Raw genomic sequence first — 25,996 nt, 5'->3', positions numbered from 1 at the left:
TAAGATTTTTATGTATTATTCTTTCAATTTCTGGATAAACCTGATTGTTTGAAATCAAATGGTCGCGCCTTAACGAACCATTTCAGATTGAGAGGTTGGGAGTTCGGCTTTGAATTACCCTCAATTTTATTAATATTATTCTCATCGAGTAAAAATAAATAAATAATTTATAAACTGGAGGATTTATTATTTTTTTAACGAGTTGTTCTGTTTTGTTTTTAATGTGTTTAAGGTTTCGATATGTTATTTGACTGATATTATTCAGATCTTCATTTGTTTCATACTGTAAATATTATTGTGAAACGGTAACAATTGACTTGTCCGCTATTTCTTTTTTTGCTTTTCTTTTTTTGTAATTTATCGCATCTGGGTGTAAATCGAGCATATTATCCGTTCCTTTTCGGCTGTGGAGGGGCTGGATCTGGAAGGCGAAAATGTCAAATCGAGATTTTGAAAAAAGTGAAAAAAAGTTTGTGAAAAGCCCCCTTGGCAAGGGGATCAGAGGAACGGGCAAATAAACGCACAATAGAACGGACCGAATGTGTATTTAATCGCGCCCGTGTCGAATGAGAAAAGCGCAATAAAACGGCCGAAGGTTGTTGTCGACGATTTAGAGCGCAGACCTTGACGTCTCCTCTGTTGTCTCATTTCAGGTTTGACGGGCGTTAAACTATATAATTTTAACTCCGACTCGGATCATTTTTCCTCTTTTAGAGGCGATTTCGAGCCGAGTTTCTTTCTCGTCGGGCCTCCGGCTGATTTCGACGAGGCTGCCGTCTCCGCTCCGGATCGGCCCCTTCGCCACTTCCATAAGGTGAGTACCTCCTTAGGGTGGGAGTTTTTTCTTTCTCTATTTTATTTAAAATTATTTATTTTACTTATTCCCCTTGAACATCGCCGTCTTTTTTGACCGGTGGAAACGGCTTTTCCGTTTTTCCGGGAGGGTTTTCCGATAATTTTTCGCTCGCGGTCCGATGGCGTTTTCCAGCAGGTTTTCCCCAGCCACCGCTCTTCGGCCATTCCATTTAATTTTTATTAATAAAAACCAATTGCCAATATTTTTTTAACAATCAGTTTTCCACTTTATATCCCAGTTTTTCAAACCAATTTTCCCCTTTTGTGGCGCGACCTTATAAAGAATTTATAAATAACCACAACTCCAACCAATTCTACAGATTCATTCACTGCTGTTAATTTACGTACCATACAACAGGGGAGAACTACAAACCCAATAAAATAACTTATATAATTTTAAAAAAACAAAACAAAAAAAAAACAGCTAATTTACTTGTCCGTACTTCACAAGGTTATTTGGAAAGTGTCAATTATACATTTAAACGCAAATTTATTCCTTGTATCAGTCGCCTTCTTTCTTTAATAATTTAAGTTTACTAATCAGACATTAGCCATAATGGAAAATTTTGACCTTTGTGAATTCCATTAATTTGAGACATCTGACTGATGAGTTATATCTCCCTCCATTGCCAAGCAATACTTAGAGTAAATAGTTCTAACACTGGTAAAACATTTGATATAGAAATTACTTTGTAGGATGCGAGGAGTTTTCAAACTCATGCTGAACCAATGTTGAGTCACTTATTGAGTCAGTATTCACTCACAGGTTTGTTGAACAACTCAAACCTGTCAGTGATGAGCCTAGTAATTGACCCAATGACGGTTGGATATAAATTGCTTTATATAGCTTCACCAGGTTGATCAGATTTGCATAAGGTGGTGCAGTAAATAGTTCTAACATCCGTAAAACATTTGAGATGGAAATTGCTTTATAAAGTTGATGCTGAGTGTTTGCGTTGGAGTTGGTGAACTCTTGCTGAACCAGCATCGGGTAGTTCAACAAACCGCTGAAGACGGACCCAATATGTGGCCCATTGCCGGTTTAATATGAATTGCTTTGTAACTTCACCAGGTTTGGATTTCTCAAGATGGTGAATGCAGTTTATATGTTTGGTGTTGTTTTGTCATTAATTATGATTTTTCGGAAATCGTGAGAAGCAATTGTCATTAATCAAACGTTGAAATTTTTGAACTTATTATTTATGATAATTATTAATAATTTACTACCCAAGCTGAAAACGTGGTACAGTAAATAGTTCTGGCACTGGTAAACAATTTGAGATAGAAATTGCTTTATAGAATTGATACTGGGTCTTGGTTTGCAAGTCTATGTACTCATGCTGAACCAGCTTTGGGTTCACGCAAGGATTTGTTGAACTACTCAAACGCGTGAGTGATAAAGAGCCCAATAGGTGACCGAATGATGATTCAATATGAAATCCTCAGGTTGATCGGATTAAAACAGTTACGGCATGAATAAAATCGATATTGTATATCTCAAGATGGTAGGTGTTGAAATTTGTCTGTCAGGTTCTTTTGTTATTAATTTAACAGTTACAATTTTTATGAGGGTATTTCAACTATGAGATTATATGAACATTCATAGTTCTGACACTGGTGAAACATTTGAGATAGTAATTGCTTTAAAGAGTTGATGCTACGAGTTGGTCTGCACGTCAGTGAACTCATGCTGAACCGACATTGGGTAGTTCAAAAGAACCCACAAATGAAGATGAACTCATTGTGTGGACCAATGCTGGTTCATGAGTTCACCGACTCGCTGTAAAGCAGCTATGAAAAGAATAAAATCCATCTCAGGACGGTTGAAATATATTTATCTAGTTCGTGTTGTTTTGTCAGTAATTACATAGTGAAATTTTTGAATTGATTATTTATGAAGATATTGCATAAACATACAGTCAGGAAGTTACAATTTCTGAATGAATAGCTTTATATATGTTTGCTGTTTGAAAATGTCAGGCTGATTGTGATTGATCATTACCCTTCTCAATGTTTTCTCTCTTTCAATAAAAGAATTATTCTTTTATAAAAACAATTTACTCAGTAAAATGGAGATGTTATTTGATTTTTATTGATCTGCATGATATGGTAAATAGAATTTATTTTGATAAAATCTATGAATTTATCGTGACTAAAGATTGGACTTAAATTGTTTCTGGTGTTTATTGTTTTTGCTTTTATTTATGTGTGTGGAAAGTGTAGAAGTGAGTGAAAAAAATGGTCTAGTGTTGATCGGTTAACCATCTTTGTATGGTGAAATTTTCATATAGCCAAAAATAGTGAAAACGAAATGCATTTTGATTTTATTTGTGTGGGCTGAAAATAGTTTCATAAAAAGGATGATTCTACTCAAAAACTGTTTCACACAAACGTATTAATGATAAAATCATCCAGATGGAAGTGAGTTTTGTCAGGATGATCAACTTTAAATTTTCTCTTATTAGGTGTTTACATACTGTATGGATCGGTGAATGCAAAGGTTTAGGTGTTGAACTAGTGCTTATAATGTAACGTAATGTAAAGATCCAGAGACCCTGTATTCGTACCCCGATATACTTATAAATGTGCTTTTTCAAAAACACCGGCGTGCTGAGGGTATATTAAGTACAACCTCATAGTTCAAGGTTCTATGTGATATCTTATTGAACAATCTCACAATTTGTTAACGGAAAAATTATATACTTGTAACTATGTATAAACAGTAATTGACAGTTTGCACAAGTCTGCTAATAAATTAGTCTAATATTTATATGATCTATCAGACAGAAATGGCTGTCTTGTTTTCTCAGGATGATAGGACTTTTATTTTATCCGGTATAAACTATTTTCGCTAGTAGAAGAGAAACCAGTGAAATTTATTGTATCTTAAAATAGAAGTGAAACTGTTCGTTTATTTTGAATTTTTGATTAGGTAGCCTGGCTAGTAAGAGCAAATGTGCTTAATTAATTGTTGACAACTTTTGGGCATTGTGAATCCTGTCGTCTCATATCGGTCTGATTTGCATCTACGACCAAAAGTTATTTACTTTACCCCGTTATATACAGCAAATGTTATTTTCTCAGTCTAAAAACATCAGGTATATATATTTAATGTTGATAAAATCTGACAGATGGATAACAACTGCATAGTATTCTCACCATGTTTGACCTTCGATTTTGTCTGTATTATATTGCTCATTCTCACCGATTGAAATTTCGTGTAGGCAAAATAGATATGAAATTTGTAAGTTAGAGTGTTATCTTTGAGGTTTCGGTTGAACTGATTTCAAACTGTGTTTTCTTAGTTGGGATATATAATAATAAACACATCATTATTACAACAATATAACACATTATTGTTATTATAATTATATTATTGTGTCTGATAACCTAATTTACAAATTCCATCAGTTCTCAATGTAAGCCTTTCTCTAGGAGGTCCGAAGTCGTCGAATGTAATGTACAATATGCTGCAAGTGCCTTTAATCAGTTCTCTAGGAATATAAGTGACGATAGTTTGTAGAAATCATGTTTTCTTTCATCATTGTAAGCCTTTCTCACTGAAAAAATTATTTCCTTTTAACTATGTAATTTAAACCATAATAAAAATTACACTTAATAGGAACTATAAAAGATTTCTAATATGGACGGTAGAATGATTGTCTACTTTGTCAATTCGATGGACCTTGGAATTTTTCTAATAACATTTCTATATTTCTAACATTATTTTGGTGTTCTTTGTAAGTACGAATAAACAAAAAATATCAACCGCCGTTCATTATTTCATGGTGAAATGTACGCACATTAAAATATGAATGAAATTTATAAATATATTTAACTTGATCTTTTAATTTGAATCGTGTATTTCTGATTAGTTATGCTAATTAGAAAGATCATTTTGAGCTGCCTACTTTTGCTGTGTTGTTTATCTGACACTTTTTTGGCATTTTCCCATCTTCAGTCTCGGGCAATTAAACAACACAAATATCCCACACTGAAGATGACCAAAACACATCTGACAGACCATCACAGCGAGGGTAAACTGACGAAAATGATACGTAGTGACCTAATTACAGGTTCATCACCCTACAGACTGCACAGAAAAATCTCACAGTTGTTAAGGAAGAGCATGTTTACAGTGACTGCTCAGTCAGGAGTTATCAATGTTCATAAATAGGATTGAAATGGATTAAATTCATGAGATGCAATAATAGCAGTTTTTCAGAATGACGTATCTCGCAATTTATCTGATTCACATTGGTTTGTTGTGTTTGTGGCTAGTTGTTCATAAAAAAAAAAAAACAAAAAAACAACAACCTAGCATTCATTCTTGTATTTTTGTGCATAAAATAAGAGTGAAATTTGTGCAAGCTTAGTTGTAATCTTTGAAGTTGTAGTTGATTATTTGAGAGCATGTTGTAGATAAAAATCTATTACTCAGATAAATGAACTTTTATGACAAATTCTGACGTTTGTGAATTCTATTAGTACTTAACATTTGATGTCTGACCATCTATTACTTTATATTCCCTCCCTCACATTTTCAGTGAACAATTTTAAAAAAATTTAATTTAATTTTTTTAAATCTACAACTGTGAATTTACCAACTATAATAGAGATGGCTTGGTTATATTTATCAGCCTGGCACAGTAAATATTTTTAATTTATACAGTATATCAATAATGACCAGAAAAAGTCATAAATAAATTATAGTCATATTTTTTTCTATTTTTCTATTTAAAAGTAAATAAAAATATTTTAAAAAGTAATTGTTTTATGAAAAAAAGTGAATGTTTTATTCTTCGTATCCTCGCCTCATCAATTTTCTCTATCTGGCATTATATATTTTTCAACTGAGGAAATTTCGTACCTTCACTATTATTTTAATATACTTATTTCTTTGTCAACAAGTGCAGACAGAGTATCCATGCCGTATTGTTTATTTTTTATTGAGTACATTTATATCCACATTATTATAATATTGCTTATAAATGTAATTAACTGTATTATTATTATTATTGTCAATAAATAAGTTTTTTATTTATAATTTCACTTTATATGTTTATAGTTGTAATTTGCTAAGTAAGTTTTATCTGTGCCTTTATTTTCATTTTTTAAAAATTAAAAAGCATATTATAAAGGCCTTATTTTCTGGAGTGGACAACACTCACACAAAACCAATATGACACCACAAGAATAGTACCACACTTTATGCCCTGCAGAAGACGCGAATAAAGGTTGAAATATAAAGGTGTTTTTCTAAACTACTTCTTGACCACTCCTCACTTCAATAAATTGTGAAAAAACAGGTCTCTAAGAAGTACACATTTATTAAAGTTTTTTTATGTATTTTGATCAGGATTTCAATTTTATCTGATGTTACACAGTTTAAGGATACTTTGTAGATTGTCTGGTGTTGATTCTTAATTAGTGAAATTCAATGTTGCCAAAAAATAGAAGTGCAACTCGTGCGTTTGCTTTAAAATCTTGATTAGAAAGGCAAATAGTTCCAACGATGATGTATTCTTTTGAATGGAAATGTGTTTTGTCAGAGCGATGAGACTTGGATTTTGACTGAATATGTTTACATACTGTGTATGCATTCTATTTATAAGAGTGGAGTCTTTGAATATTTCATACACAATTTTTTTCTGATATGAAGAGGCTATAATTTAAAAAAAAGCAAAACAAAAAGCATATTGCATAATAAATGCCATTAGTTGATGATGAAATACCAAATTATAAAAAAACAAAAAAAAACAGTAAACAAATAGATAAAGTGGAAAACTTACTAATAGAACTAAGGGGACTTAACTAAAGATTTATCAGATTTTCGGAATGTGTATTTATAACAACTACTTTTATTATCAACTGGGATCTTGAGCATAAAGTTGAACAGATCCAATTAAATCTTAAAGTTAAAAATGTTTTTACTCATATATTTACCAAATAAAATTTCATGCTGAAAGTGCATATATTTTTGAGCATGAATGTACTTATTAGCATGAAATAAAGTGAAAACCATTGTTTTATTGTTAACTGACAAATACTTATACAATTTTTTACCCTAGGGTTTGTAGATTAGATACATATTCATGTGTATAAATTGAAATTAATTTACCCTCAAATTTTACACCAACTAAAAGCCAATAATGATTTCATGAAAGCATAAATATAAAAAAAATTCATAGGCTGATTAGAATGAATTGGTTGAAATGGCAAGGAAACAGATTTTGTGATTAATTATTTGAGGAAAATGATCTAATCTGATCTAGCGTTCTTAGAAATGTTATTCATTTATCTGTATTTATTAAATCTACTTTAAACTTATTGGCTGTTTGATTGTCTGAGGTTCTGTCTATTCTTTGCTTTCCTTCTCATTGAGACAGGTTTGAACTCAGTAATATTATTTGTGCTTGTTTGAATTGTACATTACAATTAAACTGATCGATTTATTTTATATGTAATTTGTACTTAAATATCAAGTAAATGGTAAGCATTTAGAAAATATGTTAGAATTAAGAAAGAATAATTTATCTGAAGCCATGAAATATTGTTTCTTTGAATTGAAAGAGTTTTAGGTATTTTTGGGATTTTTAAAGAGTGCTATTGTTACACATAATTTACATTGTTACTTATAATTTTGATCTCATTATTGATGAATGCACATTTTGATTAAAATAGAAATGTTATCTTAAGTGATAGCATGTGTGTTTTTTAAAAGAGATATCGTGACAGTGTAATTTTTTGTACATAAACTTTTGGGGCCAAGATTATGTGGGCTACTTGCAAAATACTAAAGGTATAAAGGATACTAAATTAAATTTTTTATCTATTTACAATTAATTTGTAATTTTGATATAATAAGCTGAATTACATGCCTTTTGTACTTGTAATAGTATTGATTAACTTCGCTATTACTGCCTGAATAACTTAATTATGTCACAGTTTGTGAAGGTCAATAGGTTAATTTTTGTCATTGAAAAGTTAAATCATGGCTATTACTTGTACAATAGGATTGTAAATAAATTACAATACTATTAGAAAAAAAAATTAAAATTAAACCATAAATTATATTTGTACTACATAGATTAACTAACTTATAAATCTGTTACAGGATTCAGAAGCAGAGTATCTCTCTCATCAAAATGCTTCTACTACTACACTTTACTCTTTACTCTAGAGAAAATCTGAACTGATTATTTAGGCTAGGTAGAATAACGTTTGCAACTAATTTTCAAAAATTAGTCGGTAGTTTTTGTATAGATAAACAGGATCAAATTTATCAATAAAAAAACAAACAGTGCTTTCATTTTGAAGTAGACAGTGTGTTAATCTTTGACTGAATTTAACACAGCGGTTGTACTTCGAATTTGTGGCTGGCGATGCAATGAGCAGTAGTCACCGAACTTACAGAAGGACATGTAACAATAATTTAAGTGTAGACAAAACAGGGAATAACAGCGGGACAACTGGTTTGTTTAGCGACTGTGATGAAAGCCGAGGTGGTTTCACATCGGCAGTTGGCTGTCGCTTGACATTACCATCAATAAGTAACAGAACCAATTATAACAGAACCAAATTTCCTAGAGATATTATCTGTAATAGGTAATAATTTATATATTTGATTTTTAAGTGGTTTTATTTGTGTTTAATTTTTTTTTTCTTTAGTGTGTTTTCTTCTCCTAGAGAACCAATTTGTATACAGAAGCCTTTAAAGTCACCTAGACCTAGAACAACCGCTTTAAAAACGGGGTCTAGCCTTGGACAGACTTCTTCAAAGGTATTTTAAGACTAATGAAAAAACAAAAACAATTACTAATTAACTTGAAATTAAATTTGGTCGTAAAATAATTACAGGTGTCGCTTCCCAAAGTGACAGGTAGAGGGAGGCGTGGGGAATCCCCAGTGGAGATAGGAGGGGACAAGAAGTCCTCCCCACCGCCCAACGATTCATCGCAGCCGGTGGAAGAGGAATTATCGGACAAGAAAGAGGGTAAGGGAAAAAACCGGAGGGTCAGAAAGAAGGACGACAATGAAGAAGTACAGTCTGAAAATGATGGCGGAGGAGCCGGGGGAACAGCAATGCTTTCTGTCAACCCTGAGCTTTCTGAGAAGCAAGCTGAGGGTGCTGACCCCGAAGTTGATGTTGGCAGTGAAAAAATGTCAACCCATAAAGAGAAGGCACAGGAAGAGGATGAGGAGAAAGCTATAGGAGTTTCTCCAGATGGAAGGTGAGTTATTATTTATATTTCCAAATTAATTAAATAACTGACTTTATATTTATTTCTGTAAAGGTTCCTTAAATTTGAGGATGAGATTGGGAGGGGTAGTTTTAAAACTGTATATAAAGGTTTAGACACACAAACGGGAGTAGCTGTAGCATGGTGCGAGTTGCAAGTTAGTAGATAAATTTATTATTTGTATACTCTTGAATTAATGTTCATACATAAAATTTATACAAGAATTATATTAACAATTACTTGCAGTTAATACCGCTTGTAAAAATAATTTCAGGAAAAAAAATTGAATAAAAGTGAACGGCAGAGGTTTAGAGAAGAGGCTGAAATGTTGAAGGGTTTACAGCATCCGAACATCGTCAGGTTTTATGACTATTGGGAAGTGACATTAACAAAACGGAAATATATTGTTCTTGTCACAGAACTAATGACTTCTGGGACACTTAAAACGTAAGGATTATTCATTAACTTGATGCGAAGCAAGCTGAATAATCATGGAATTTAATTTTATTATATAATAGATTGACAATTAATTTTCCATTATTTATTTTATTACATTTTTCTTATTGCTCACAATATGGAGAAAGAAAATAATTCATGTTTATTTCCAGCTGCTTCACATGAAAAATATTTAAATAGTGTGCTGAGAGATGATGAGAATGTGATAAATTCAATACTGAAGAACTAAGTTTGTACTAATGATGATTTTGTCTTATATAATTTATTTAGGTATCTTCGGCGTTTCAAAAAGATTAACCCAAAAGTACTGAAATCTTGGTGTCGCCAGATCCTCAAAGGATTACTTTTCCTTCACAGCCGTTCACCTCCTATAATTCACAGGGATTTGAAGTGTGACAATATTTTCATAACGGGGACATCGGGGAGTGTCAAAATTGGGGACTTGGGTCTTGCGACGTTAAAAAATAGATCATTTGCTAAGTCTGTGATTGGTAAGCATTTTTCTTATAATTATTACATTATCGTGCAATTTTTTGTGAAACGATTCAATTTTTTGTTTTTGTTACAGGAACACCGGAATTTATGGCACCTGAAATGTATGAAGAACACTATGATGAGAATGTTGATGTTTATGCTTTTGGCATGTGCATGTTAGAAATGGCAACTTCCGAATATCCTTATTCTGAATGCTCTGGTCCTGCTCAAATTTATAAAAAAGTGATAAGTGTAAGTCCATTTTTTTTTTCATAAGATCAAATGGTGTGAAAATCATTTTTCATTTTGCATTTAGGGCATTAAGCCACAGAGTTTTGATAAGGTTGAAAATCCAGAAGTTAGAGAGATAATAGAACAGTGTATACGACTGAAAAGGGAGGAACGTCCTGGAATCAAGGAACTTCTGAACCATGTCTTCTTTGCTGATGACATTGGTTTAAAGCTCGATCTTGTTTCGAGGTAATAAACTAGCTGATGATTTATTCTTTATATCAATAACTTTTACTACTTTAAAATGTATAGGGAAGAAGCTATAGCTGGAGATAGTTCTAAAGTTGAATTTAGACTAAGGGTTTTAGATCCAAAGAAAAGGAGTAATAAGTATAAAGAGAATGAAGCAATTCAGTTTGATTTTGATGTAGAAATGGATAATGCAGAGGAAGTTGCTAAAGAAATGGTTCGTTCATTTGAACAGTTGGTAAATATAATTAAATAAAAATACAATTTAAATTTATCTTTATGTTTCAGGCCAAAGGTGGTATTATTAATGATGATGATGCTCGCACAGTAGAAAAAATGCTTATAGCCCAAATAACATCTTTAAAGAAAGCGAGAGAAGATAGAAAACACCAAATTGAATGTGGTTGGTATATTTTATACATTTGTAATATTTATAATAAAAAATAAATGTGTATCAATAATTTTGTATGTTATTTTGATAAATATATTTTACAGCTTATGATGATGAGGCTGGTGTTATTGATGTAAGTGTTCATTTAATTTTTATATGCTGTGTACAACTGAAATTGATGATTTATTGCTTAATTTTAGGTGCATGGAGTTATGGCTGAAGGAACATACAGCATTTCAGAGCCAATAATGATACATGCAGACAGAGTCGTTCAAGAAGGGATGATGATGTCACCCTCTCAGCAAGAAAATTTTCTCCAAACACCAAACTTAAATCAATTTATTATTGATGAAAGACAATATGATATGTCAAGATCTGCTGGGGTCACTCCCCTTTTAGGGCAGTTGCCCACGGAGGCCAACTTCTCTTTGGATCAAGATGTTCACAGGATTTCCACTAGTCAACCGCCTGCGATGCAATTACAGTACGATCAGCAGTCCCAGGTGACACAGGATAATATGCAGCAGAGGATTTCTACTGTTCAGCAGCCGGTCCTGTCCCAGGTTCCACCTGAACACATGATTCAACCTTCTCAGGTGCAAGTGTCCACTCAACAGGAAAACATCCAGAGGGTGTCAACAGTTCAAACTCCACAGGTAATGACAGAAAATGTGCAGAGGGTATCTACTGTTCAGCCTCCTCAGTATGACATACAAATGGGCAATGACCCTATGCACATAATGACTTCACAGCACCAAACAATCCAGCAGCCGCAGCATTATGAAATTTCTCAAATTCAACAGGTACAAACACCTTTACAACAGTATGACAATCAACAGATGCAACAGGAAAGCATGCAGCGTATATCAACTGTTCAGCCTCCACAGTTGACACAACCGATATCGCAGATGACTCAAGTTCAACAAGATATCCAACAACAAAGAATTTCAACAGTGCATCCACCACAAGTGCAGCAGTTGAATACTGACAATTTACAACAGAGAATTTCTACTGTCCAGCCTCCTCAAATGCAACAGTATGATCAAGATATCCATCAAAGGATGTCCACTGTACAACCTCCCCAAATGCATCATTTTAATCAACAATATGAAATGCCTCAAGTGCAACAAAATGAAAATGTCCACAGGATGTCAACTGTGCAGGCACCCCAAGTTCAACAGATCCAGTCATCTCAAATTCAATATGAATCAAATGTACAGAATGACATGCAGCACCGAATATCAACAATACAACCGCCTCAACAGTATGATTTACAACAGATGTCACAAGATGCTCACCGTGTATCTTCTGTTCAGCCTCCTCAAGTTCAACAATTGCCACAGACAATGCAAAATGACTCAATGCAACAGAGAATATCAACTGTACAAGCACCTCAAGTATCTCAACTTCAACAAGGTTATTCTACGCCTCAAGGAGACAATTATCAGAGGGTGCCTGTAGTTCAGTCATCACAGTGTCAACAGCAGGTTCCTGATTGTATGCAGCATAGGGTGTCTACAGTTCAGCAACCTCAAATACAACATTACGAGCAACCCCAACAGCTTCACCAAGATGGAATGCAACAGAGGATGTCAGTAGTACAGCCTCCTCAGATGCAGCAGTATGAAACACATACAATGAATCTTCCTCAAATGCAACTTTTTGATACGCAACAGATGCAACAACCTCAGATTCCTCAATATGATAATAAACAGCAGACCCAACAAATTCAACAGCCTCAAATGTCACAATACGATGCTCAGCTACAGCAATCGCAGATGCAACAACAAATTCAGTCAGTGAATCAACAACAGATTCAAGCTGATCGTGTACATATTATGTCTTCAGTTCAAGTGCCACATGAACAACCCCAACGTATGTCAACAGTACAACCTCCCCAAATGGAACAAATTCAGCAGCACATGGCGCAAGACCAAATGCAGTGTATGACTTCTGTTCAACAACCACATCACCAACAACAGTTATCACAAGAACAGGTGCGTAGTATGTCAACTGTGCAAGCTCCTCAGATTATTCATGAACAAGTACGGAGCCTCTCAACTGTTCATCCTCCTCAAATTACTACAGAACAAATTCGTAGCATGTCTACTGTTCAACCACCTCATATACAACAAGAACAAATGAGAAGCATGTCAACTGTGCAGCCCCCGCAGCAGTTAACACAGGAACATGTGAGAAATTTGTCTACTGTACAACCTCCACAAATCACACAGGACCAGGTTCGAAGTATGTCAACTGTGCAGCCTCCTCATTTGCAACAAGAACAAATACACAGCATGCCAACAGTACAGCAATCACGTATACAACAAGAACAAGTACGCAGCATGTCTACAATTCAATCATCTCAGGTGCCAGTAGAACAAGTTCGTACTATAGCGAGCACACCTCAGATGCCACAAGAGTCTCAAGTTAGGAGTCTACCAGCAATGCAGCAACAACCACAAATTCCACAAGAACATGTTCGAAGTATGTCAACTGTCCATCCTCCACAAATTCAACCAGAGCAAGTAAGGAGTATGTCAACAGTACAGCCTCCTACAAATATTCAGGCTCAGATGAACCACGAACATGTTCAACACATGCAGATGCAGGACCAAATTCAGCTGACTTCTCATATACAGTCAGACATTCAAATGCAGCAACAAATTCAACAGGACCCAATGCATAGAGCATCGACAGTTCGAAGTACTCCATTACCTCCTGAACAAATGCAAGGAATGCCATCTGTCCAACAGTCTCAAATGCCTCCCATTCAACCGACACAGATTACACCAGAACACATGCATCAAATAAGCAATGTTCAAGTACAGCAAATACAACAACCTCAAATTCAAAACCAGACATTTGAAAATAACCAGCAGATCCAGTTAGACAACAACCAGATGCAGCAAATGATTTCATCTGTTCAGCATCCTCAGTATGATTCACAAACATCTCAGTTGGTTTCTCAAATCCAACAGTCTCAAATACCTTCCCAACAGCAGCAACATATTCAAGCAGAGATGCAACAGAGGATGTCTTCTGTGCAACCTCCACAGCTGTATGATATACAGCAGTTAGGAATACAACACCAATATCAAGACATGCATCGTATTTCCACCGTGCAAGCACCCAATTTAGATCCTTCACCACTTACTAACACAGTGCAGCCACCTAACATGTTATTAATGCCACAGCAAGTCGATCAAACTTTAAAGGACCAGATTACACCCCTTTTAGAAATGCCCAGGATGGAAAGTGGGGGAGTCTCCCCTATGGTCGCATCTGAACCGACAACAATCTCCTACACAAGTATGAGTTCTAGTCAACAACAGCCATCGGAACATTTTCCTATTCAGAATACATCCGAATCCACTACACCTCAGAGCCAGGAGACTTTACCATCTTTTCCGTTGCAACAGCAACAGTCATGCCAAACTTACCAAACCATTTCTCAGCAACAACAGCAGCAGCCACAAATGTTGGCACAACATTTTCCCACTCAGCAAATAATTCAAGAGCAACAGATCATGAATAAAGACTCTCCTGTTTATCATACTGTAAGTTTTAATAAGAAAATAATAAAAAAAAAAGCGTATTATTAAATAAATTGTTTGACTTTACAGCAACAAATGGATATGAGGCATGGTTTTCAACCATTGCCGAATGAACAGGTCCAACAAATCAAAGCTGCAGCCATTTCAGGCCAGGTTGGTTTTTGGTTAATTTCAATGTAAAAAGAGTAACTATAAAATCTAAAATCAACTTTACACAAAAGGGTGCAAAAGGACAGAGGAGTATAAGCACTGTTCTACCTCCTTCCACGCAAACTATCAGTGAGCATGAAGCAAACCTAAGAAGACACTCTGCTGAAGCTATCCCAGCACACTCGGATCTACCCAAAGCAGATGCCGTGGACACAACAGCGGAACAGGTTCGTAAACTTGTCATTTTTTTAAGCTAATTGGATTTATTCATTCTTTAAATAGAGAAGAACATTATCACAAAATTACAATTATGTACTTGGGTAGAAAAATTAATAATTATGCAACATCCATACTGAGTTCACAGAAGTGGGAAATTAGTTCCATTTCACATTAATGACACATTTTATAAAGTGAAAAACAATGGTGTATTGTTACTAATTGGTTATAAATAAATTTTGTTAATACATATATATAATTTTTTTTAAATTCATAAAACCAAATCAATTAAGTTGTTTAAAATTATGAAATTGTCCACAAAAGTTAGATTTTTATCATAAATAGTTTTTAACAATAATAAGTTTACTGTACAAGTTTTTAAGTTATTGGTTTTGTTATTCAAATTTGTGAATTGTTTTGCTTCTGTGAACTCAGCAGTGAAATATTTTTTTTACTTTACTATACATTCTTTTCTAACATTTCTTACAATTTTATTTTCACAAGGTGCTTCATGAGTTAAGTCTGCCTAAACTTGATTTTTCCCCAAATAGAACATAAATGCTTATATTCACACAAATGTATATTGCCTATTTAAAAAAGCCATTTTAATTGCATCAAAAAAGCAGCATGAATTACATTAAGATCTTTTAATCTAGAAAAGTATAATCGACTGAAATGTTTTATCTTTCAATCTAAATTTTATCACACAGATTAAAGAACTTACAGTCACCATTCTAGATACTTTTCGTAACAAAAGCTTTCTATTCAATGACAGTCTTATCAGTCCCATGCTATTTAACTCCGATTTGTTTAAATATTTTCAGTTTGATGTAACTAGGTTTTTTTTGTTCAATTTAATTGGTGACAAAAGTTTGGATGATTTTTCTTTGATAACTCGATAAAATGTTAACTAAATCCTGTAATCAGAATTCGATGGTTTGGTTCCTTTGTAATTTATATTACTTGAAGTTGTTTATGGGGAGACTTAAATTTGGTGCCATAAGTTTAAAATAGTTTTAGAATTTACTGTATCAAGACCTGGTAAAAAGAAACTGCTAGTTCAATTTTTTAAACCCTTGGATCCAAAAAATGTCAACTTAAAATTTAAAAAATTACTGCTCAAATTTAACTGCTAGAGGTGTATCCTTTCAAGAGTTGGTCTTCTTGAAAATACTTAGATACTTTTTCATCGCATTCTTTGTTTACAAATTACAATTTAATAATTTGTTAGTTGTGAGGAGCGGTCAGTAATAAAATATTTTAGTAAAAACATCTTTTTCATTTTCCCCCCTGATATTTCGACCTTTATTTGGGTCATCTTCAGGGCATGGGTAAGATACAAAACATTAATTGAAAAATACAATACAGGTGTAAACATAAATTTTGAACTAAGTATTTCAGGTCGAAACATCAGCTAAAAAAAGGGTATTTTTTTAAAATACTGTCCTAAAATCTTACTGCTCCTCATGTCTTTAACAAATTATTGAACAACTGGTCAATAAAAAATAAAAAAGTTACAATTTAACTTAGTCCCTGACTGGGGAACTCTAAAGCAACTCCTGTCAATTGAGTAATTAATTTTCAATTTCACACTCACATGCCTGCACATTCATATTTTTTTTAGTTTTTCTACTATTCTCAAATTTCCATTCTTTTTCTTCTATGAAAGTTTAATTATACCATATGTGTGTTGTAAATCAAACTTTATAAATAGAAAATATGTATCAATATAGTTCTTTTGTACATGGATCATGTAAAATAAATTTATTACAAAATCAAATGTTTATAGATGATAAAATATAATAATATTTTAATAAAGTATAATAATAATTATTAGTATGTATGTAGTATTTAGTGACTGTTAATAAGTTAATCTCAACACAGCACACAACCGTGACACATCTGCACAGAAAACACACATTTTGAGCCCTGAAGATGATCTCAATAAAGATTGAAACGTTGGTGTGATAAAGAAAATGTTTTTCTAAGCCTACATCATACCAGAATGCATCTCATGATCTCTTAATAGTCATTATTGGTATAATTATTAAATTATATTTATTAGTTTATTAATTACTATTATATATTTAATGATTTTCCTCTCTTATTTAATTTAGTATGTTTAATTTATTTTTATGCTGGGACATTTAAATCTTAATTTGTACATTCATTTTGACGCGAATTATGCCAAATTTTGAACTTTTTTTTGTTTATTTAAGAAGAGGATCCAAAGCCCAGATTAAAATTTATTTTCTTCTTCTTCTGTAATTATCATCCAATACTTATTTACATGTCAGTTTACAATTTTTTTTCTTCAAGGCAGTGAGGCCATATTAAATGTAAGAATGACAAAAGAGGAGGATTAATATTTTTGTCAAGAAATGTTAGACAGAGTGTATTAATCATAAATTAGTCTTCCAAATAAAATATTTTAATTAAAGCAGCAATGATTTTGTTTATTTCATTAAATATTTACTTGCAAGGATAAGAACAAAAGATATGTTCACGATAATGTTCTTCAAAATAATGCGTAGCCTAACGGCTCTGATGTAAATTGTTCTTACAGGGGTCAGAAGAAGCAAATGGTGCCTCTACACAGGATGGGTGATTATTCAATATAATATATTATAAATATATAACTGAAAGTACATTACTTTAAAATAGGAAACAAAAATTTGAATTGTGTTTTGGTGATGAAAAAAAAAAAAAAAATCAATTGCACCTTACTTTCTGTCATTATTTTAAATTATACAGAGCGATAGAAAATTTTTGTTTTTGTGTGCTTGCCAATGAACAGGGATCAAAGTGGTGGAGCTGGTGTGAAAAAAGGTCCTGTAAAACGACGCAGCAGAGCGAATGGGCCAAAACTGAGTGTACTATCTGCCTCTGAAGGAAATGTTGAGTGCCAGCTTGAAACTGGAAAGCAGAAGACGATTACGTTCAAGTTTTCTATGGAAGATGTTGTTCCTATTGATATCTCCAATGACCTCGTAAGTATACGAGAATGATAATAAAATGGCAGAAGGGTGATTGAAAGTGATTGTTTAAAGAATATATTTTAACCACTCTTAGAACAGATGACTCAATGTTAATCTTGACCTACAAAATAAAATCAATTTTAATCGTAGTGCCTGGTTATGGTGGAAATTTTGAATGCACATATTGCTTATTTACTGCTTTCAGTTCCATTCTGTAATTATTAATTTTTTGTACAAAAAATTTGAGATAAAAAGTCATGTATAGGATTGTAACCCATGGTCTTTGGTATCTGACGCTTTAACCGCCTGAGCCACTCATTGATCCCTGAGACATAGACTTTTCTATCACAACATATAATGTTTGCACAATTCCCTTTTTTTATTATCTTCTTCATTGTCTTTATTAAATGATTTTAATAATTATTAAATTTATTAAATATATTAATATATCACTTTGATGGTTTTGGTCTGTATTAAGTTTACCAAACTCTATCATGCATAATATGTAAAGAACATATTCTCATGCAATTGCACATTTTTTGCTAACTTCAACTGCAATGAAACTAAGACAGAAATTTAAATAATGGAAATGATATTCTTTTGATCCTACTTTATTTTGCACGCTTTACATTTTATTACTCAAAATTGCATGTTTTCAATTTTTTTTGATGATTTATGCATTTTTATCCTTAAAAACAATGTGTAAATACTTAATTTTAATGTGTAACAGTTTTAAGTAAACTGATATAAAGCAAAATTGGAGACTGCGATGGCTGAGTGGTTAGGGTGTCAGACTCATATTTGCCACGCTAGTGGTTCTGCGTTTGAATCCTAGCAGAGCCCTTGGCTTTTTAATTGATAATAGTATTAAAAATGCGTTATAAAATGGTTTGACTCCTCATCCACAACACCCCGTTCCTTTGAATGCAAGCCATAAATTAAAAAACATTGTGCAATATTAACTCTGCACTGTGCAGAGAAAAAATATGGCACAATAAAATTAAACTTGCTCAAATTTTTGTTCAATAATTGAGCAAACTTCGATAATCCTCACCTAACTAGGGGGTCTGCGGTGAAAGAACAATTAATAATTACAAACATAAACGTAGAATGAATAAATAAAATCAAAAATTAATGAGTAGTGAAAATGAAAGTTTTTTATTTTGCAGCACCAGTCATGTATTGACTTGCTTTAGCTATGAAACCGTGAAACAAATATCAGCCTCTTTTAAGAAAGTTTTGGATGAATTTGTTCAAATTATTAATTATATTGAAGTCAAGACTTTTCACTGTACTACATGACACTATGGGAAGCCTTCAGGTGGCTGTCTTATGGGAAAGCACTTTAATGATTATAGGAATTACGTTCTGTAGTCTTACCTCTTTTTATGGTCCTCAATGTCAAATCGGCCAAAGTGATGAGAAATAGCAATGTATACTGTATTTATCAGATAGTTTCTTTAAAATGAATGCGATGAGTCTATCTTTGCATGGGAAGAGTATCACAACTTTCGATGCTAATGGCAGTTCTCGACTTTAAAAAAAAAATCCAATTTTGGGTTGAATCTGATGAGAAGAGATGTTTTCCTGTGTTAAATGATTTTTTAAAAGGAAACAACTGGAGCTTGCGAACTGCACTTTGATTTCCCAACAGCTCAAGATACAATGCTGCAAGACCATGAATGAATGGTCGAACCATTTTCAGTTTTGGCAAAGCTAACTATATATCATCAAGTGAATATGAATGTTTAATAGACATTACACTCCACTTTCAAATCTACTTTCGAGTCCGATACCCCCATTTTTGGCTGCATCTGTAAAAAAAAAATTTTTTCAACCACTGAAAAAGCAAAACGTGTTCTTCCATTTGCCACAACTTACCCATGCGAATCCGGATTTTGTATCGATACAGCCATCTTAAGTAAAACTGAAACTGTTGAGATGCTGAATGTGTGTCCAGCTATAAAAAATTAAACACATCATATTCAAACTGTACAGGCTAAAACAACCTCATTTTTCCCATTAAAGCATTAATTATAATGTTCAAATTTAGTTTTCAATTTTGTGTTCCGGATTTTTTAAATTAAAGTTAAAAATGTCATTTCATAGTGATATCTCTCGCCATCACTTAATTAGGAATAGACTGGCTAATTTATAAAATTTCAATGTACTATGTTACTATAAGACTCTAATTTTAAATACTTAAATGCGAGGGGTCATTCCTAGATTTTGTTCTGTGAAAGGGGTCTACTGGCCAAAAAGTTTGGGAAGCCCTGCTCTGTACTGTTAAAAAGTATATATTGTGCAATATAATTCGTATAGGGAAAAACTGTAAAGCGAAGGAAATCCTCTCTCTCTCTCAGCAGGCAGGATTTGAGGAGAATTATAGGCCTCTACACAATGCCTTCTTAACTATCATCTGAAGATGATGGGTAAAGCTGATACGGAAACATGCTGGCTCTGTCAGGAGGAACTAGAGTACTCGACACATATCCTTTGTGAATGTAAAGCATTAGCCCATTTAGAGTACAGTAACTTTGGCAGAAAATTTCTTATACCAAGGAAAATGTTATACGGAATAGTGCACTTTCCAAGGTATATAAGCTAGAAAAAGAACTGTCTTCTGCATTGTTGTTGATTGTTGATTCTCACTTACAAAGCGAGTAACTAAAAATTGACATATTTGTATATCCGTTGTAGAGCCCGAGGAAGGTGAAATAAAACACCGAAAGCTTGGCTTGGTTTCATTACTTGGACCACATCCCTGATCCTGCTAAATATATTGAGTATAGTGGCTAATCCTTTACATCATCAAATTGTTTTATGTTTGATATATGTTGCATATTTCTCACTTCACTTTTATCAATTTCATAAGCAGAGCAGAACCATGTAAAAAATGTTGTTAGAAGTACCTTAAGTTTAAAAGTGGTAGTTACAGGGCTACCAGGATTCCAAGACCAATGGCAAAATTGTTGTTTTCATAGAATAGTTTAAAAAATTACTTCCAGTTGAAAAAATTGAAACAACCTTAGCCAGTAGCACTTTTGCCCTTTCTGAAGTGGCTCTAGGAATTTTGAATGGGATTAAGTAGCGGGTGAAGTGGAGGGAGAGTTTACAAAAAAAAAAAAAAAAATGGGAGGACGCAGGTTGTGCATGTGCTCACCCAGAAGGATAGGTGGCACGCTCAAGTTGCGTTAAACAAACATGTTAAAAATCAGCATAATCGATGTATATAAAATAAACTGCATCATAAGACAAGAATTAATTTTGTTATGAAATCAATCTTATGTTAAAAGGAAATGTTTTACCTTTATTACACTTTTTTTCACATTTTTAGGTTTTTATTGCGTTTTTGAATTTCGAGGCTTTCGTTACAATTTTGAAGGTTTTTTAATGCACGAAAATTCGGTTTTTAGTAATACTTTTTCAACAATAAATGCAAATAATTTTTTTTTTTTTTGGGGGGGGGAACCGCGGTAGCCGAGCGGTTAACGTGAGAGACTCTCCGCTCATAGACGCTGCAGTTGTTGGTTCGATTCCCACCGTCCCACGTCTTTTTTTCACGATCACTTCCCCCCATTATGAATACACATATAATAATCACCTTGGCTAAATATATATCGATCATAAGGCCATTAAAAAAAAAAATTTTTTTTTGAAAATGACAGTAAATGCATTAATTTATTAATTTGTTTCTTAAGAAATTCTCATCTTAAATGCTTTAGGTACACCTTATTGTACCTACAATATATATTTTATAAAACATCCTTTATGAAAAATAAATATTTAAAAAAAATTAAATTAAATTTTTTCCCCCAACAGGTGCAGAGGAAACTTCTGGGCTCTTCTCAGGCCGATCTCTTAGTGGAGCAGTTAAATGAAGTTATTCGGCAGTTGAAAGAACATCCGACAAAACTCCCAATTCTTGAACCACCTCCAAGCCCTGCAAGAAAACCACCATCATCTAGGGTAAGTACATTTATATTTTTCTCCATGTTGTTTACATTTTATGAGAATGCTTCTGTTGTTATTTATGTCAATGTTTCATAATAACGCCTAGCTAAGGGATATTATTAACAGTGGAAATAATAAAAAAAAAACTATAATTAAAACAATGCATTATATAATTGTTCAGATAGCGTATAAATAATCTCAGAATAAATGGCATTTAGATTGCAGGCAACAAGAATTTAGTTAAAAGTTTTTCAGACCAATTTTTCTTTAATGTTAAAAGTTAAAAGTATTATTGGATGAAAATGATGTTCTACTCATTGTTTTCATCCAATGAATTGTTATACTCTTTCCACCTTAATTATTTTAATCAAAAGTCCCACCATGTGTTGCCTTGAAAGTAAGGTCATACAAGTCAAGTTAATGTAAAATAGATAAAATTGTAAGCACTGCTGTTGTCAAATTTTGTTTGTTTTTGATTAATTTGAATTACGATATATATAACGTTATCTTCTACAATGTTTTATTGCAATTTAAATTTTTGTTCAAATTTATGTACATCCTGAGTGATAAAGGGTTAATTAGAAGTTTTTTAAATTTATTGACCCAAGCTAATAAAAATAAATAAATAAATAAATAAAATAAATTAAAAAAGAAAAAACTGTCTAAACCTTAAAGTTGCTATATTTTCATTACGGCAATTACTAGTTCTATTATAGTTTCCGCTGTTAATTTTACAACTTACCGGCAGAAGGAAATATGTGTTTACAAGTTATTACCTATTTTTCCCGTAACTTTTCCTTTATTTTCTCATATGTATCACAAAACATTTAAACACTTTCAGTTGAAACCAGTTATGTAATATTAATTTTATTATGTAATAAATATCAATAAAATAATGGACTCTGAAATACAAAGATAGAGGTGTAAGTTTGAGAGGTAATATTGTAGGTGCGGCATTGGTCGTTGACAAGGCACAGGGCTCTTGTCACTCCGCACAGGCACTTCAGATCGGTGAGTCCGCAATTCGTGACATAAAAAGCGAACGAGAAGTGAAAAAAAATAAACAAAAGGAAAAACATTGAAAGTGAAATGAGCAAGACTATGCTTTAACACGCTCTATATCTGCCTTCATTATATTCTGCCTATAATTAGTGTTTAATAATTATCATAGATAAATCGTATCTGTTGATAATCTGATTGCGCACAGTTGGTTGAAAAAATATATGAAAAAGTGGTTTCTTTGTCAGCGGCATATTTACCTGGTTGGCTGATGGTTACCAATGATGAAAGAAACCATCTAAATTAATTTATTAATACTGTAATTATTTATAGGGCAGTTTCATAGGTAGATTTTATATAGCATAAGTATATGTTTTAGTAAGTAGTTGAAGTAGTATAATTCAATAAAAAAATTTTTTTATAAGATTAGGTATATTTATAAAGTTTTGATTGTAACAGAGTAGATAGTTCTGTTTGTCTTCTCACCAAAATATTGATTAAAGTTAAAATTCCAAGTATTTTGAAGGCTCAATAAATTTTTTTGTTTAAAACAGAAGTGTTACCTTTTAAAAAGGCAATCACAAGAATTCTTCATATAAAAGTAATGAACATAATAGGAAAATGTCTAATCCAAAAATTGTCTTAGTGTATTCATAGCATTAGTCGATTATGGATAAATTGAGGATGCCTAATTTAAAATAATATATTTAGACTTAGAGTAGTTTAACATTTTGTCTTTATTTATTATTTTGGTGCCATAAGCCAAACAGGAGAGCTGAACATAGAACCAGTATCACAACTTACGCCTTGCATTGCTCATTTTCTTGACATAACTTGTTAATTTTGTACAGTCAGTTATCATATGGGGAAAAGTGGAAATTTGCTTTTCAGTTCACTATAGTATTTTGCCATTTATCATTAATGTTTATAAATATGCAAGTTTTTCTACAGTATTTCCACTAGATTTTCCATTGAAGATTGCCTAGTTTAGGAAATTTCTTTTAAAATTTTGATATCTAATGATTTTAATCGTAGTTCAAGCACATAAATCTTTTGCTAACATCCTTTTATTCCAGTATTTAAATTATTCAATATTTTATCACTTTTCCCATTTAATCAATATTAAACATATGAAAATTCCTTTCAATTGGTCTTCATTTTCTTAAAGTAGTTCTGATTGAAATAAAAATGTATATACCTAAATTAATGTTTATAATAATCGTCAAGAAAGTAATGAAGTATTTAGCTTTTACTGAAGCTTATAAATCACGTGTTTTTTTACTTTCCACGCTATGGAATTTGCATTGAGATTGAAAAGAAAAAATATTAAAAGAGCTTGCAATTGTCACTGTACTAATTTTACTTGTACTTTTTTTTCACTCTGCACAGCTCAAAAACAAAATTTCTTTTATTTGATGAGATTTTGTTGTTCGTAACATTGAAAGTAATGCCAATTCAAACATGAATAAATATTCTGTGTTCAGAATTATTCAAAACGTTTACCAATGGTGTAAAAATAAAATAACACGCTTCTGAATTTCTCTGTGGGTGGTAAGTATTTTATGGAAATAGTTATCTATTACTTCAGGTAATGTCGTAGATTTGCTAGAATATCTATCTTATTACTGATTTAAAAAAAAATTCAATTCTAAAGTAAATTATGCGAGTAAAGTAAATTGCATTCAAAATTGCTTAGTTCGGTTTGTTGATACAGCGAAAGCATTTTGGTTTATGGCGAATTCACGTTTAGTCGTTTGCCTTTCCAGAGTTTGTCTAACTGAAAAACAAGAGGTCGTTTCGGGAAAGAAGATGAAGAGTGTATTAAAACAAAAACTGTATATTTATACAATCTGTTGATCCTTTTATGACTGAATTGGAGAAGAGGTAAATCGGCTGTCAACTGACTTCAATAAAATGGATTTTCATATTATTTGTCAAATTTATTTTGGTTTATTGTAAATGGAAGAGCAAAATCTGCTGCCTGTTGATGCGATCTGTAATATGACAGCTTAAAGGATTAAGGCAACTGAGCTATTATTCACATTTCCAAAATTATTTTTAATTATTAGAAGTTTCACAGCTCACAAAAATCAGTGTTATTGTCAAATTAATAACTTTTATCACACTTAATCATTAATGTTAGCCTTTTCTTCAGGATGATGTAATACTTAGAAAATCGTAATAGAAGATTTTTTCCTTTTTTAATTAAAAATTGCAATATTTCAGTTTGGGTGATCCTATGGCATTTTTATTTTCAAGAAACATATATTTTATTTCTTGACATTGTATTAACATTTTAAAATAAGAGATTATTTAAAAAAAGTTGAATATTTCTTGAAAATGAAACGTTGAAATATTGTAATTTTTATTAAAAAAAAGTTCAAGGACAACAATAACATAAAATTAATAAATAAATGAAATGTTCATATACAGTATTTTATATAATGTATATGTAAATTTTAAATGTAAAATATAAATTTTTTTATATGTACAGAAACAACAGCTGAAAATGTCCCAACCACATTTCTCAAAAGCCACTGTTATAAAAAAAAATCCCTATAAACTACATACATAAAAATTGTCAGGAAGTTTCCCAACTTCATTAATTGGATATTCTAAATATTACATTTAATTATACTTTTTATGGTTGGGTTGAAAAAGCTAGTTTGACAAGTGGGATTCGAACCCATGACATTTAGCAGTGACACTTGAACTATCATGACTTCGATCCATTCGGACACCACTCCTCATCTCAGCCTACAACCTTTCAAATTTTTCCTCTTTTTGCAATATTTTCAAATATTGTGTTTGAATATTGTATTCAAATTCAATTCTTGGCGACATGTGAAATGGCCAAGTCGAAGTCACGATAGCTCAAGTGATAGAGCATCAGCGTATTTAGCCGAAGGTCGTGGGTGCGAATCCCCCTATTGAGACTAGCGTTTTCACCAGATCCAAGACTTTAGATAAAAAAAAGTATAATTAATTGAAATAATTAGCACAGTCAATTATGACTATTAAATAATATATAGATTAATATTTAATAACTTCAAAAGTAGCTTTTGAATATAAAAGGTAAGTATCTTAATCACACAGTCTGTCATATAATTGGTGAAATATTGTATTTTTTTTTGCAAAATTATCAGATGCATATACAACCATTAATTATCGGCATTCAATCAACAAATCTGCGCGCATATTGCTTTTCATGTTTCTGCAAAGAAATTCAGAGTACCAAAGAAG

The 25,996-nt window shown here is 32.4% G+C and overlaps 1 protein-coding gene across 9 annotated transcripts in view; it reads left to right on the top strand.

The window, feature by feature from the left end:
* The first annotated feature begins 286 nt into the window (after positions 1 to 286).
* Positions 287 to 25,996, top strand: part of LOC106673775 (serine/threonine-protein kinase WNK1-like) — a 40,333-nt gene continuing 14,623 nt past the window's right edge. For 5 of the 9 annotated variants that reach the window (XM_024225528.1, XM_024225530.1, XM_024225527.1 and 2 more), the window contains exons 1-19: positions 287 to 814; positions 7,973 to 8,463; positions 8,527 to 8,638; positions 8,716 to 9,089; positions 9,153 to 9,255; positions 9,373 to 9,545; positions 9,825 to 10,045; positions 10,123 to 10,280; positions 10,345 to 10,508; positions 10,572 to 10,725; positions 10,797 to 10,911; positions 11,004 to 11,032; positions 11,100 to 14,459; positions 14,526 to 14,609; positions 14,678 to 14,833; positions 17,389 to 17,426; positions 17,620 to 17,812; positions 21,623 to 21,769; positions 22,703 to 22,765. In XM_024225528.1, coding sequence (XP_024081296.1) covers positions 8,246 to 8,463; positions 8,527 to 8,638; positions 8,716 to 9,089; positions 9,153 to 9,255; positions 9,373 to 9,545; positions 9,825 to 10,045; positions 10,123 to 10,280; positions 10,345 to 10,508; positions 10,572 to 10,725; positions 10,797 to 10,911; positions 11,004 to 11,032; positions 11,100 to 14,459; positions 14,526 to 14,609; positions 14,678 to 14,833; positions 17,389 to 17,426; positions 17,620 to 17,812; positions 21,623 to 21,769; positions 22,703 to 22,765 — 5,862 coding nt within the window. In that variant the 5' untranslated portion in view covers positions 287 to 814; positions 7,973 to 8,245. The remainder of the gene's footprint in view (positions 815 to 7,972; positions 8,464 to 8,526; positions 8,639 to 8,715; positions 9,090 to 9,152; positions 9,256 to 9,372; positions 9,546 to 9,824; positions 10,046 to 10,122; positions 10,281 to 10,344; positions 10,509 to 10,571; positions 10,726 to 10,796; positions 10,912 to 11,003; positions 11,033 to 11,099; positions 14,460 to 14,525; positions 14,610 to 14,677; positions 14,834 to 17,388; positions 17,427 to 17,619; positions 17,813 to 21,622; positions 21,770 to 22,702; positions 22,766 to 25,996) is intronic. The other 4 variants (XM_014406024.2, XM_014406022.2, XM_014406019.2 and 1 more) reach the window with 2 other exon arrangements.

Source organism: Cimex lectularius, unplaced genomic scaffold (genome assembly GCF_000648675.2).
Source record: "Cimex lectularius strain Harlan isolate CLEC.00 unplaced genomic scaffold, Clec_2.1 scaffold6, whole genome shotgun sequence".
Taxonomy (NCBI): Eukaryota; Metazoa; Arthropoda; class Insecta; order Hemiptera; family Cimicidae; genus Cimex; species Cimex lectularius.
Note: the sequence above shows the minus strand (reverse complement) of the source record. Positions and strands in the feature narration are given on the sequence as shown.